This window comes from Apostichopus japonicus, chromosome 17, assembly GCF_037975245.1.
Source record: "Apostichopus japonicus isolate 1M-3 chromosome 17, ASM3797524v1, whole genome shotgun sequence".
Taxonomy (NCBI): Eukaryota; Metazoa; Echinodermata; class Holothuroidea; order Aspidochirotida; family Stichopodidae; genus Apostichopus; species Apostichopus japonicus.
Window position 1 is genome coordinate 30,987,146 of NC_092577.1, and position 16,543 is coordinate 31,003,688.

The 16,543-nt window shown below is 37.2% G+C and overlaps 1 protein-coding gene across 4 annotated transcripts in view; it reads left to right on the forward strand.

The window, feature by feature from the left end:
* The window catches only part of LOC139984185 (glutamate--cysteine ligase catalytic subunit-like), a 36,973-nt gene extending 26,800 nt beyond the window's left edge, over positions 1-10,173 (forward strand). For all 4 annotated transcript variants that reach the window (XM_071997966.1, XM_071997968.1, XM_071997967.1 and 1 more), the window contains exons 10-16: positions 214-352; positions 1,624-1,736; positions 2,757-2,849; positions 3,743-3,847; positions 4,874-4,955; positions 5,817-6,014; positions 6,788-10,173. In XM_071997966.1, coding sequence (XP_071854067.1) covers positions 214-352; positions 1,624-1,736; positions 2,757-2,849; positions 3,743-3,847; positions 4,874-4,955; positions 5,817-6,014; positions 6,788-7,029 — 972 coding nt within the window. In that variant the 3' untranslated portion in view covers positions 7,030-10,173. The remainder of the gene's footprint in view (positions 1-213; positions 353-1,623; positions 1,737-2,756; positions 2,850-3,742; positions 3,848-4,873; positions 4,956-5,816; positions 6,015-6,787) is intronic.
* Positions 10,174-16,543: the final 6,370 nt, after the last annotated feature.

Below are 16,543 nucleotides of genomic sequence, written 5' to 3' on the forward strand. Positions count from 1 at the left end.
AAGTGAAGTATGCTACCACATCTAGACACATTAAGACTTAGATATTAACTTTGTTTTCAAACTATCATGAAAATAAATAAATATGCAGCATGGAATATGAATTAATTATACAAAGTTAATTATTTATTTGTTTTATTGCACCGGTAGTCATTAGATACATGTCTGTTTATTTAAGTGTAATTAAGGTTTATTTTTTGTTCCCTACTTTTTCAGCCGTTAAAGAATGACAGGTTCAGAATTCCAAAGTCCCGGTACGATTCCGTCGACAGCTATCTATCACCTGATAACGCTAAATTCAATGATACACATCTGGTCATGGACGAGCAGTTATGCCAAGAAATGATTGATGGCGGTAAGCCTTTATCTAATGAATATGCATGAAGCTGTAAGCCTTTGTACAATGAATATGCATGAAGCAATGTATTGATGAGATGTAAATCAATGCTAAATTCAATGATAAACATCTGGTCATGGACGAGCAGTTATGCCAAGAAATGATTGATGGCGTTAAGCTTTTATCTAATGAATACGCATGAAGCTGTAAGCCTTTGTACAATGAATATACATGAAGCCATGTATTGATGAGATGTAAATGAATGCTAAATCCAATGATACATATCTGGTCATGGACGAGCAGTTAGGCCAAGAAATGATTGATGGCGTTAAGCTTTTATCTAATGAATACGCATGAAGCTTGATGAGATGTAAATGAATGCTAAATTCAATAATACACATCTGGTCATGGACAAGAAGTTATGCCAAGAAATGATTGATGGCGGTAAGCCTTTGTTTAATGAATATGCACGAAGCCATGTATTGATGAGATTTAAATGAATGCTTAATTCAGTGATGCACATCTGATACTGGACAAGAAGTTATGCCAAGAAATGATTGATGGCGATAAGCCTTTGTATAATGAATATGCACGAAGCCATGTATTGATGAGATGTAAATGAATGCTTAATTCAGTGATACACATCTGATACTGGACAAGAAGTTATGCCAAGAAATGATTGATGGTGGTAAGCCTTTGTATAATGAATATGCATGAAACCATGTATTAATGAATGCTTAATTCAGTGACACACCTGCTCTAAATTGAGCTTGCTATTTTACAGCAGATTTTTTTGACTTACTCAAAGTACAGCTATAAATTCTTCTTAACAATGACGGTTCGAATTGCAAACTTTGGTCCCCACCCTACTAGTGGGTTGTGAAAAATAATCTTAGTGGGTCTGGTCTGGACTTTCCCAGATGTCGGAACTTGCGGGCAGAGATCGATTAATCCATAATTTTACAGCATGACGTAAGTCAGAAACATGTTACACTAGATGGTGCAATCAGGAACATGTATGTATTTTAGATCCTCCTGCAAGCAGGAACTCGCGAAGAAGCCATCATTGGCTTATTAAAGCCGCAAGCTGACCGAAGTCAGTCTCTTAGATTCATATTTAACATCCATGGTTATGAATTGATTCAACTACTCTGTAGCTGGATGACATACATTAATCTTGGAGTGACTCGAACTCGGGACCTTATGATTGAAAGGCACTGGCGTTAACCACATGTGCTAACACTCCACATGTAACACTCGATGCCTTACCAGTCTCTCCTCTTCTTCAGGAGTGGATACATCTCTGGCCAGGCATGTTGCTCATCTATTTATAAGAGATCCTGTCTCTCTCTTCAGCGAAAAGATCGAACAGGATGATGAAAATGATTCTGATCACTTTGAGGTAGGGTTTTATTGACACCGAAAAAGTTAAGATACATTGGTTGGAGCTGAGGGCTAGATAGATCCAAATATATCTCACTAATATGTCCCTACATTAAACATGGTATAGTGCGATGGTACCTTGATACGGTGCACAAGCCGAAGGCCTGAATGTTTGAATGTGTGTTTGCCAAATTTTAACTTCTACCTTCCAGTTTACTGCCCTAAAAGCGTAGTGAAAATAACATCGTTCTATGCAATTTTCATATTAATAATCATTAAGTTTTATTGTGTTATCTGTCGTTAAACATTTTGAGCTAAATAAATTCGCTAGATTTTTTAGCAAGTCCTTAGATTCTACAAACTTCAATCAAAATTTGCAAGCCCCGCCCAACAGATGATGCGCCAATCAAATCTCTCTGTTTTGATTACGACCGTTAGGACTGTGTGCTTGTATGTGTTAGGTCCATATTTGAACAGTATCTTTCGTTCGGTCTTACTGATGTAGCTTGCGAAATTGTGTCATTTCCTTCCATTACAAGGAATAAACAGGTGTTTTCAGATGTTTCCTCCGTGAAATTGGGTTAAACAGTGGACAGTACGAGTAAATATAGGTAACATTTGTGTAATGAACATGCTGACATGGGCGGTCGCAGTGATTTAATGGTAAATTGTTTACGCCATAAGGACAACAGAAAACAAATTTCTTTCTTCAGATTGCAACAGCTTTTCTCCATTAAAACCCACCTGGTCAGAGTGCATTTAGAATAAGATATATTGAATCTGCTGCGGAGTTTTTTTTCCGAAATTCATCAGCAAACATGTACTGAAACTTTAAGGCTGTAGATATCTTGATGAACATAGTTTTGTGGTCCGAATGTAAATCTTTTGGACCGGATGATACCTCATGGCCACCTGTAATATAAGTATAACACTCAGGCTTCCTTTTTTGTCTATATGTTGTTCGCCTTTTCTAATTAAACAGAAATCTTAGAATTGTTCGGTTATTTAATTCTATGTTTTTGGCTGTTTTTCTTCCCAGAACATTCAATCGACTAACTGGCAATCTATGAGGTTTAAGCCACCTCCGGTCAACTCAGACATTGGTTGGAGAGTCGAATTTAGACCGATGGAGGTAAGTTGATCGAGAGATATATATCTCAATAATTAAATACAATATTATTCTTTCATTGATTGAAACCAAGTACCATCGAAGGCATCATCGTGTCAAAACGAGAAACTCCAGCAGCTGCAAAATCACCTTACAGCAAGGCTGAATCAATACCACATAATAGAGATTACCCTCTGTAGACCAGCAGTGTGCCTATTGTGTGAAAATCTGTGGAGCACAGACGGTTTATGTCCCGTGGAGCCTGGCTGCAGCCTGCCTTCAGCCTGCCTGCAGCCTGCCTGCAGCGATGCAGCAGCCCTCTCAACGTCCGACTTACGGAAATGTACATTCAATATCACTAGCTGAAGTGGCAAACTTGCCTAATATTTTGCAGCATGGGCAACCACTAATTACATCTGACTGAAAGAAAAGAGGTAATAAGCAAAAAGGTTTTTTCTCCTTGTATGGCCCCCTGCAAGTGTTTTGCCTCAATGATCGACCTAATATAATAATCAGCAGTTATTGTTTACGATGCTATAGCGACCACAAATGTGGGAGAAACCAGCGAGGGCTCATGAATTACCCTAGGCGGGTGGCTTCCAATTCAACATTTTATCTCAAATTTGGAATCTTTTCAATTTTGAAAGTCAGTTCAGCTGGGAAAACCGAACATTGCTTTCGGATGAAAAACCCACCTTACTATGACCCGGCTGGGTATCGAACCCGGAACCTCCAGATTGCTAAGCCTCATTGCTTCAAATGTCACCACCTTTATCCACTCTGCCACAGCACCGGTAGCTTCAAAAAATGTGTGATTGCTTTTATATGTTTGTCACAAACCCTGGAGGCTGTAAAAAAAATTTTTTTTTCAACAACAAGCTGCAAGAAATGATCCTCTCTCTCTCATTTATCCATAGGTACAACTGACTGACTTTGAGAACGCTGCCTTCGTTGTATTTCTGGTTTTATTGACGAGAGCTATTTTGACTTTTAAACTTAATTTTGTCATTCCAATATCAAAGGTATGTTTTTATCAATCTGGTTTTATACCTGCCCCATCTGTCTGCTAGTAATATAAATTATGTAATTACTCTTTCAAAAATATGAATTTATAATTACACCATGGATCATATTCATTATGCTCCTGGCAGTGTTCCACTCTTTTTGGACCTTGAGTAGCCTCAGAAACAATTCCTGAGATGATTGTTCCAATCCCATTCTTGCCAAAACTTCTGTTGCTCTTTAAAAATCGGCTTTAATTTCCCCAGTTAGGGGTCTGGTTCTGATTAGCTCATGCAAAGCCAGAAGGTATTCGTACACTGTGTTCTATTGAATTTGTTTCTGTGTGAGTGTGTGGAGGGGTGGGGGGGGGGGGTTGTCGGGGGAGGAGACAAAGGGAGGTAGGATGGGGAGGGGGCAGCCAGAAGGAGTGATTGGTGTGGCCATGGATAGCTGATGTGTGTAGATGAGAGCTGTAGTGAACTGATAAATGTAATGATTTGCGACAATTGTTTCTATACTGTACTTTCGTGTCATGCTTCAAAGCACTTGTACTGACAGTTTGAACAGTATGAAACGTCTAGGAACTGTTTATACTGTCAGTATGAGTGCTTTGAAACATGATATGGTAGGACAGTATAGAGTGGTATTAGCATTAGGATCAGATAAAGCTTATGAACTGTTCATACTGTCAGTATGAGTGCTTTAAAGCATGATATGGTAGGACAGTATAGAGTGGTATTAGCATTAGGATCAGAAGAGCTTAGGAACTGTTCATACTGTCAGTATGAGTGCATTGAAGCATGATAGGAGAAGACAGTATAGAGTGGTATTAGCATTAGGAAATTGTCTCAATGTTCTGGCTGTGATTTGGAAACGGTTGTTATTTATTCATGCTTATGATAAATGTATTGATTATATTGAGATAATCAATAATAATTTCAATGCATTGAGATAATTGATAAACCAATGCATCAGAGAGTATTTGAGAATAGATAATATTTTGAAATATTTGTCTGTAACATTATGAATGTGACTTTCTCTCATAGGTCGATGCTAACATGCAGGAGTCACACAAGAGAGATGCTGTCAGAAAGGGAAAATTCCATTTCAGGAAGGAACTGCACTCGAGTAAGATGGGTTTCTTCCCCCTAACGTGGGTGCGATGAGTGGGTGGCAAGAATGGAGGGTGTGGGCGAGGGTGGGGATGGGAATATGATAGAGTCAGGAAAAGCTTGAGGAAGTTATTTGGTGTTGCTTGCTTATTATTTTTATCTGTGATTTTCCAATTCTTTGTGAGTATTTGTTTTATATCTGAAATTGTCCAAAACTCAAGATGCCATTGGCAGTCTTCGATCATTTTGTTCTTTAGATTTAAGTATCAAAAGCGAGATTGATGGTTTGTATCTCTCAAGTTGAATACATTTCCGGTTGCTGCTTAAATGTGTCAGAGGTTAATACAAGATAACACAACACTTGTTGATATTTCGTCTGAGGTTTTTTCATGTAAGTTAAATGAAGAAAGCGATAAATATTCCCTTAAATTATCTTTGGCCTGCAAGATGTGAACGGTAAACTCAAGCCGTAATGTCCCCTGTGGCGTGACTTTTCGATAGATTCTCACTTATTTTGAAAGATTCCTGTCATTCTCTTGAGTACTTATCAGTGTGCTCTTCAAAGCTAGGTTATTCGGGCCACAATTACACATGTTTGTTACATATGAGTGTTAGCTCAGTGGTTAATGCCGGTGCTTTTCAATTATAAGGTCCCGAGTTTGAGTCACACCAAGATTAATGTATGTCGTCCATTTACAGAGTTGTTGACAATTGACAATTCATAATCATGGATGTTAAAAATGAATCTAAGAGACTGACTTCGGTCAGCTTGCAGCTTTGATAAGCCAACGAGGCTTCTTAGCGAGTTCCTGCTTGCAGGAGGATCTATAATACATACATTGTGACTTTTGTGTGTCATGTGACGTTATCCTTACAGAGTCTTCTAATCCAGAGGATGTGACTGCCGAGATGGACATCAATACGATCATAAATGGTGGTAAAACCGAAGCTGGGACAGATTTCCCCGGTCTAATTCCTCTCGTTAACAGCTACATAGCGACTCTGGACGACGCTGATGTGGATACTACCTGCACCATCTCACAATACTTCAAACTTCTCTCAGACAGAGCTGCAGGTACGAACTAACCATTGAAAGAATAGTTATACATTTATATTAAATGCAGATGATGTTGTTATTACCTGCACCATGCATCTCACCATAGTGATACAATGATGTAGGCGTGTCAACTAGACCTATTTAAAGGTCACCCTAACTGTGCTAGAAATTGAATAATGGCCATTCATATTTGGAACTTTAGGAAGTTATAAAATGCATTTTTTTGTGCATTTTGAGACATTTACTGTCTGAGAATAATCTGGAGATATCAGAACCTCCAGGAAAGGGCTTTGGAAACCTTCCAGCAATTTTTAGCATGCTAACTTTGGTGGCAATACTGAAGACGTTTAAAAAACCTGTATATTGAATGTACATTTCCATAAGCTAATCAAATAACCTGTGTCTTCTTATCAACCGATCAGCCAATCAGACGACTTACATAATGACTGTACTTGTCCACTAGCCAATCAAATAATCAGTATATTGAATATGCATGTTGACTAGCCAATCTAATAACGCGTACCTCGGCTGTACTTATTCACTAGCCAATCAAATAATCAGTATATAGAATATGCTTGTCTGATAACTTGTATCCTGACAGTCAATCCAGTGACCAATCAAATAATTAGGTATATAGCCTGCACATGTCTGATAGCTAACCATATCAGCTATATCTTGACCAATCAAACACTCCGTATCTTTGCTTTTCTTCTCTGCTAGCCAATCAAATAAGCCGTACCTTGATTGTTACTTGTCCATTAGCCAATCAATTTGACTTCTTCATTCTCCAGGTCGACTAAAGACTACTGCCAGGTGGATGAGAGATTTTGTCGACAGCCATCCCAGTTACAGACACGACTCTGTCATCTCAGAGGAAGTGAACTATGACCTCATAAAAACCATCGCTAATATCACCAAAGGGAACATGGACGGTGCCCAAGGGCTCCTCCACACAACAGTATCCAAGTCTGTGGACGAGATCCCTGAATCCTTACAAGGTACGGGAGGGGTCTCAATCAATGGAAGCATGTAAATTCTACTCAATAAAAGTTGCTTGCTTTTAATCTGTGTATTTTTTTTTACTGCATGGTATTTACTTTGTACACCATGGACATGTTTTCGATACCAGTTTTTTTTTTTTTAGAACGTATTGTCACAAACATAATTCCATTATTTTTATGGCAGTACACATAATTATATGTTTTTGTTATCATGATTTACATTCTTCAATTATTTTTAAATTTAGAAAGAAATTATTTTTAAGTTAAATTTTTTGTTTGTTTTAGCTTGTCATAATATTGGATCTTACTTTGCAATGTTTCCTCCAAAATATCTGTTCTTTTCTTTTATGTGTAAAAGTAAGTTGGCCTGACGTTTCGATCCTAGCAGGATCTTCTTCAGAGGCTAAATGACAAGTTACAGTAACAGAGGGGACAAAAACACGTACAGAATACAGACAGGTTAATGAGCACTGCAGGATCCTGCTAGGATCGAAACGTCAGGCCAACTTACTTTTACACATTCTATTACACAGGCTCTCTAGTGGATAAACAGTTTGCTAACAGTTTTATTTTATTTTGTTTTTCTTTTCTTTTAGAAAAGAGAAAAACTATTATGAATATGTGTTTGATTAAGAGCTTTATTTCCATTTATAGTAAGTTTAAAAAAAATTAAATTATTAAAAAATTAAGAGCTTTATTTCCATAGATGATACTAAGATTTATTTTGGCGCATGACCTTTTATCATACCTAGTCTATTAACAGTAAATCGCATTTTGACAACTTTGTAAGGTTCAATACAGAAGAGCAAAGCTTGGATATTTCTAGAACTTTCTGATGTTTAACTCACCATTCCTGATTCTTGAAAAGTCTGTAGTGAATAGAGCACCGGTCGGAATCTCAATCTCGCTACAAAATTTCTTTTTCTTCTTTGCAAGTGTGTTTATAATGTCCCGAAACATTTTTCCATTGCTAATTATATGCATAATAAAAAAAAGCTGAATTTCTCTTGAAGTTTTCTTTTTGAAGTTTTATTGCATGAATTTGGGTGGTGAGGGAGGGTGGGGGGGGGGAGGTGTTACCTGGTTACGCGGTATGCAAGGTACTGTGGCTTCTTACTGGCGATCAGAAAAGAAACGGCCACATATTGATCACCTCCGAGTAAAAAGTTGGATCACTTGGTTGGTAGAACGCAGGACTTGTGATCCTGAAGTCGCTGAATAGAATCTCCTTTTTCAACCAAAAACTTCCAGGCCACTTTTTGCGTTAATAATTTTCAATTATGATATCAAAGTATGACACAGTTTGGTTAAAAAATGATGACACATGCATGGCATTCTGGTTATACTGTGTCATCACTAAATGGACTTTGTCAACATGATATATATTGCTGCATTTAATAGTCAATATTAGATAATCCTCTTCATTTCTGTGTGCCACAGGTTCATGAATATTAACATGTATAGCCTACCACACTATGAATATGCTTAGGCTTTGTAACGAGAACATTTTTTTCGTTTTCTGTTTTCCATAGTGCCATTCCATATGTTTAGAGCCAAACATTTTGCTATGTTGTATTTAACTTGTACAAACTTATGAGGAATAAAATTTGAAATTGTAACTTGAAATTGGTCAAAATGACACAACTCAATGTGAAATACAAGCTTTAAGTGGTCAGGGCCATATTGAAAGATACAAGGTCATAATATAAAAAATGAAATATTAAAGATATCTATGACACAAACATGATGCTTTCCTCAGCTGGAAAAGATCTGTACCATCAGCAATTCCATAGGTGGATCCAAGGTAAGGGGTGAGGGAGGGTATGGGGGAGGGCCAGGGTAAGGAGTAGGCAAGGGTATGGGGTAGGGCAGGACCCCCCGCTTCTGATATTTAACATTAAAGGTTAGCTACAGACATATTGTTTGCTCAAACAAGGTACATAGTGGAACAAATTTATCTTAGGTATGGTTTCCTTTCTAACGATGTTTTCCTTATGCACCACTATTTGGCAGTATTTTTGGTATCTACCGGCAACTGTCTCCCGGGACCCCTCTTCTGAGAAATCATGAATCTGCCTCTGAAAGTCCCTTATGTTGTTACATTATTAAAACGGTTTGATAGGTAACTAGAAACAGGCAGCCGTTGATTACAATTGCTAATTACATTAAATTTTGTAGCTATTTAATATTTACTATTTATTATGGAAATATGGATAAATGCACTTTGATAGGTACCTCATTTTTTTTTCAATTATTAAAAAGAAAATGTGGGAGTGTGGAAAATTTAATATTTTTGCCTTTGCATGTGATTTATGTGAATATTAGAAAAGAGAAAAAATCAACCAAAGTCATTTATGATTCTGTAATAATAGATATTCAAATGGCAGGGGGGGGGGGCTGGAGAAAGAAGAGTGTCTTTGTTTGATCAATCTAAGTAAACCTTGAGCAAGGTTTTTGTAAAATGGACCAAAAGTGGTGTCCTTAAAATCAGCATTGCAACAGGGATGATGAAATTGGTCGTAAATTTAGTGTTCTTCTTTGATAAAACCTCAACACGAAGAGACTAGATTCACCACAAATTTGATATTTTAACTGATTTTTTTCTCCAATTTTTGGCTAAACCTTTCCTTGCTCAATCTTTAGTTGTTACAAATTCCTTCTTTCCGCTTGTCATTTGTTTTCGACTTCTCGCTAGAGGTCGCTAGAATTTTTTCTGAAATAATTTTTGTCCAATGCAAAGGATGTTTTTTATGTGGCAAAACTTTGGTCTGAAAATTAACGGCGAGTTACCTCAAAGTGACGTCAGGTTTTGAAAACATACATCGTAATTTCTTCATTGTCACAATGACGGACGTCGTCCCAATATCAACGTTTATATGCAGTGGGTCCTATGGAAATTATAGACACTGTTGTATGTTTGTTATGATGTTGGATACAACGTACCCAGACTTTGCGATAGCTATGCCTATTTGCGATGTTGTTTTCGATATGTATCAGGAGTATTCCTTTTACAGATCTATCATGTTTGTAGTCTGGATTTACAGGAGAACTTCGATGGAATTGTTGTTTTTAATTCTAGAAAGAAACTTTAGCTCCTCAACACTTATCGTTTCTCTATTCTTTGGCATTTAAAACTTTCCAATTTGAATATTCAAATTATTTTCAAGTGGGCAACTTCATCCTTTTTTCCTTTTCGTTGATGTATCTCATTTTGATGAGATTTCAAGGTTAACCAAGAACGCTGCTTTCAAATATTTATGGAATATAATATACCTAAACATTGCAACTTTATCACAAAGAGATTCACGCATGACAAATGGAACAAAATATGTATTTTACTATCACTATGATTTCATTTTGAAATTAAAATCATAAAAATAATTTTCTGCACATTGTTTGGCTTTTTATTTAATTTTTTTTTTTACTTTTACTAATTAGCTAAGTGTCTGAATCTAATTACAACATAGCACTTTCATCTTCCCTCATTTTCACCCTTCTTATTTTTCCTTACCCTTCCCCTTACCCACAAGTCCTGATGAGAGGGTGGTCAGGGGGACACAGCCCCAGAGCCTGGGTCACTCAGGGTGCTCCAGAAAATATGGGATAGCAGTAACTACTCATTTTGATAATATAAACCGAGAAATATTAACTGAGAATATAAAACTGAGAATATAAAGAGAATATAAGAGAACAATTATATATATAATATAATAATATATATAATAATAATATATAATATATATAAAATATAAAAATTAATAAAAAATAATAATACAAAGAGAATATAAAACAGAATATAAACTTGACAAAAGAAAGCATGTCAAGAAGGGGGAGGGGGGTTCCTTTGACAGCATTTTGCCCAGGTCCCCTTTACCTTGCATGGTCCAATGTGTTAGCATCTGATTTACAGCAAATTGAGTGTGAAATTCAATTTAAACAGATGGGATGATGTAATCATTAAAGCTAAACATTTTGTGATAAGTTATTCCCTTACAAACCCCATAGCTGTGTATACGAACCACATGGATTGTATATGGAAGGGTGAACTTTCTACAAGGGCCAAAAAAATCGTTGGTTGGAGCAAAAGGCCAGAAAGAAAGTATGGATTTATCACAATAAATTGATTGAAAAATATGCAGACTGGGTAGAGCGCTCAAGCCAAAAGGCTTTAAGTGCCTGCATACCTCATTCAGCATAATCACTGGCAAGGGCGTAGGAACCGGGGGGGCTGGGGGCGCCAGCCCCCCCCCAGTGAAAAATGTGGAGGGGCGGAAGTATCATTCCGCCCCCCCGCTTCGCAAGTCAGAAAACCCCTTTTTCATTTCCAAATGAGAAAAAAAATCTCATTTGGAGCACCAAATTGCATCTAAGGCCAGGTGAAAATACAAAATCAAGTTTACAAAATGGAGTGGGTGTTGAAGTGTGCTATATTGCACCAAATTGCATCTGAGGCCACCTGGAAATGCAAAAATTTCCAAAGGGGAGGGGGAACCCTCTCCCTTAGACCCCTCCCCCAGACCGTCCATCAGTCTTCAGCCCCCCCCCCCCCCACTCAAAAGTACCTTCCTACGCCACTGATCACTGGGCCGATTTAAAATTAAAAAAATATATATATATTTATTGGATTTAGCGCGCGGACAGCCTATTTAGAACACCTAGGGCTAAATTAATGCGAATGGACCAACAACTGTCCCAGTTGTAGGCCTAGTAACGTTTTTGTATTATATTAACTTAAACGGCGTTCATTAGCCTTCTCAACCCGGATCATGTCCACTGATCTGTACACTAACTGTTAGTGTACAGATCAGTGATCATGTGCCATTCGTCGCCGGTCGGTATATTCCACTATTAAGTAGGGGTGTTTTATTTTATTTGTGTAGAATCCATAGAAAATTATTATTTATTTTAGTTCTATGGTAGAATCTAATGCAGTCGTTGTACTGAACGTTGTAGTCGGGTGGTAAGGACAACGTTACACCATCGGAGTGATATAGAGCTGGGAAAATGGGTGTTTTGTAATGCAGTATTCCGAATTGATACTAACCATCATATATACGGGGAGGAGGTTGATGACGTCATGGTAACAAGTTCAAAGTGATCACGCTGTTATTGACATCAACCCTTTAATTGACAGCATACTCACCTATGTCTGGACGGGGTGAGACTTTTATCAACACTTGCTTTGAAATAAATGATTCATTACGCACATTCTATTCATCTGCATTCTTTTGAATTGAACTTCCAAGTTTTCGTGGGATGATGACTTTGAATAGGACAGCTGTCAATGAAATTCAAAGATACATATTTTTCTAACAAACACTCATTTGTATTGTTGTTGTTGTTCAACTGTTTTGATATTCGTGTTATGGATGGGAACATACACGGAAGTTCACCTATAAGACTACCCATGCAATTCGCTATAATTCCTGATACATACCGACAGACGCCGTTTTGCAGAAAGCTGTCTGCGTGATACCGGGAGACCCTCTTCATTTTCTATTAACGTCGCCCGACTTTCATCTTGTATTTGATTTCTGTATATCCATACTGTTACCATAGGTGACAATGTTGAGAACATTTGTTATCTGCTTGTGGGTATTTGTGGTAAATACAAGTGCCGCGTGCCCCCCTTCAGAGATTCGTGTCCAAGGGGAACTACATCTAAGGTGTGCGACCGCCTTCGAGGGCAGGCAATGCCGAGGTCCCGCTAGAGTCCTATATAACCCTGAGACGAATGTTGACTTGGAAAGAGGATGGGATAACAGAATCTCTGCCGTGGTTATAAATGGCGGATGTGAACTCACAGTTTGGTTGCGTCCCCATTTCCAAGGGGAAACCATAAGTTTCCCAGCTGGTGTGTTTTGGGATTTACACCTGTTTACTTGGCGTTGCTTCGCCAATGGACGTTGCGCAAACTGGGGAGATGCGATATCTTCCTATCGATGTATTTGTTTAGCAGGTTAAAGCCTTAACCAACCAATATGGCGCGTGGATGATGAAGTCAAAAAACAAACACATATATATACCACAACCGTGTAGAAGAAAGTGATATTCAACCGGAAGGCATGTTAACCATTTTACGGAAGTTGACGTCATCGAAATTTATTGACCTATCACCTTTATGTGACTATTTCAGTTCCTGAAAAACATCCGCCTGGTAGACTAACTATTGTCGGGAAAGTCCCATTCAGAACCCTAGAGCCTGTCTATAGGAATGTTTGTGTTTTCCCCCACTAAATATTAAAATGCCCGCGTAGACAATGTAGTTTATTAAACATTGACTTCAGGTACAACATTAATGTTGACATTTTGCAGATCGTAATGAACATTGATATTGGTCCAGATTGTAGGCTGTTTCGAGAGAAGACCATTTAAACATTTTAGGGTCGTCAATTAAAACGACTGGACTACGTAGTCCAACCGTACAGATCATCGGATCAGTTCATGAGATGTAACACAAAGTTTCGGCGGGAAAAACAAAGACTATTTATAATATTTACAATGCATTACAAATTTGTCAGGAACAATGAATGTACAAAAGAACATGCTTTGGTTTATTTGTTTGAATTTATAAATCAATGGATGACCATTGAAACATATAGCTCTGCCGACGTCATCAACGTAGCATTAAAGGAGCAATCCAGAAATTAATCATAATTAAAAGATGAATATCTGGAAACCTGGGGTAGCTAAAGATACGTTACTACTGCCTTTAATATTTGTCCCTTCATTTTTGGATTTATAACTATAAATTCATCTTTAAATGATTGTGATATAACAATAACAACTGTTGAAAACGTTACGATTTGTTTTATGTATATGCATGCATGTATGAGTACTTGTCCCACACTAATACAGCTACTATTTCCGAGGAATGGAGTCCCAGAATTTCTCGTTGTTTAATTATGTTCGTTTGGCTAAAAAAAAAAGGAATAAGGATGATGACTTTAAAATGATTAATTTTAATCTTATTTTCATATTATTTCAATATTTGGTACAATACGTTTGGTACAATTTTCGAAAAATGATAAACAAGCAGAAATAAAATAAACACAGGATAAATTGTAATTTCTATGAATCATTTATAGGACTGTGTTTCATTACGCGATATAGCTTGTCAGAGCTCACCTGTATGGGCTTTTTTAAAAGGTCTTGTGAATTTCTCATATGGGCTCTTTCTAGCAGATATTTTCACATGTGAACCTAATATAATACACACCAGTTATATTTCTTCTTTTCGTTTCAATAAAATCATCACGTCACTGGAAGTTTAACCAACACTATACACCAGAGACACACAGTGAAATTTGGATACGTTACTTCAAAACAATTTTGAAGCGGTATTTTGCGTGGAATATGTTCACATTATGGTTATGACATAGAGGGTAACATCCATGCTCGACCATTAAATGAAAAAGGAAGGTATAATGTATTTTGCTGGGCTAGTTAGAAGTCGGGATGGGTGTGTGTTGGGGGGGGGGGCGGTATACTTTCTTCATCCCATAATAATTTGTTGAAAGTGACATGTTGACATATTAAAAGAAGTTTCAAAACATTTTCCATTTCCAACACGCGTCTTTAGTATGCTTTTGAAAATTACAATACCATGAAGTATCTGAAAATGATGCAGCCTCGGTTAGTGAATTCTTCTTCTGGACCTCCGCCAGCCTCTTCTACTTTGGCGGTCCTCTGTCATTCATAGACTACTCCCTCCCGTCCGCATCCCCTCCATCAGATACCACCATATACGCCTCTGTCATTAGTCCATCTGAACCCCATACAAGAAACTGCTGGTGTAATTTTTTATATCATTCGACTGGAAGAGTTTAAAGGCATGCAAATGACACAATAAGATATCTTGAGATACACATTTATTGCATTAAACGCTGATGATAACTGACCATGTAAATTAGAAGTAGTTAAATGAAAATTATATGTGAATTAGATAAAAAGACTATAGATCGAAGACTGTCCAGTTATGTGTGCAGATAACATGTCTTAATCATGGAGGGTGCTTGCATGTTTGAAAGCTACATCCCGATACAAGATACAGCTTTAATGTCGGGACATTTTATGTTCGTTAGAATATTTTTTGGTTGGCGACACGAAATGATCTTATCGCTATAGAAAGGTAGGGTTACTGATTAGGGTTACAACCCGAACGATGGGGGTTTTGAAAATAACTCCTTCAGGTCACAGACCCCTTTCAAGATAATGTGCATTATACACTTTTGACTCTTGCCTGCGGCGGATCCGGAATACTATAATATCTTCTTTGAGGACGCTTTTAACATCTACTTTATGTACAGAAAATGATACTGAGCAAGTACATAATAAATATATATATGGTAACCTACAGCATGTTGTAACTCCGAGACTCACGCCTGTGCGGCGATTATAATGTACATATATATATATATATATATATATATATATATATATATATATATATATATATATATATATATATATATATTATATATATATATTATATATATAATTCAAACATTAAAACGAGTGGGAACATCAATTTTGACAGAAAATAGTTTGCAATATGTATTAAAACACACAAAAAGTACAAGATATATATCTTTATAGTCGAAAGAAATTCGAAGGATTGGGGAGACGACCCCGATTAAGGGTAAACAGACAACAGAATTGGATGGAGTAAAAAGTTAAAAAACTAAACACTCTTAAGAATACAATTGAGCAATTGTATGTGTACAGACTTGATATGGTCACTCAAAGACCTCTATATCTTAGGATCTCAGTTTAAAATAGATACAATGCTGAGTAGAATTTAAACAATTTAACAGGAATGCTGTGAGAGTTTGCTGAATCTATAGTGTTGTGGTTGTATACGGAATAACGATTGCAAGAAAAGAGGTTGAAACACTTGGGTATAGCGAGCCCCTTTACTATAATAGGTACGTAAAGGTTGTACTTTGATGACTGTTGATATCATAAATATTGAGGGTGTCGAGTTTAACGAAAAGGAGGGATTGCTGTGAGAAAGATGATAGGAGCGTATTTTGAATGTTACCTCACTGCCCTTGATTTGAAGAACATGAAGAATTTGTAGTCTCGATGGATGGTGTTTGGCTCCGACAGAATTACAGAAAGATAACTAAGGTAGGATAAAGGTGTGGTATATAGAATGGAGAATCCTCTTTGACAGGTTAAATCTGCAAGCAGTTGAGAATACCGACTGCTTTAGCACAATTCGCTGCACATATTATCAATGTGGTGCTGCCATGCAGTTTGGATTCATCATCCGAATGTAAACATCTTAAAAATTGTCAACATGAGAAAATGTGATATATGTTTGTTGTAGATATGAAATTCCCTACAGTTTGATAGGATGAACTTGTTGCGAGTATAGAGAGCATCACTTAACAGGTATTTTTTTCAATATTTGGTGAACAGCGTACAGCATCGAACTATCTGACATGTTTAGCCCTGCACGGTAACGCACCAGTCAGTACACGCAGGCAAAGATTAACAACACTACTGAGCGAAGTTATACACTGACATTTGCAAGATAGC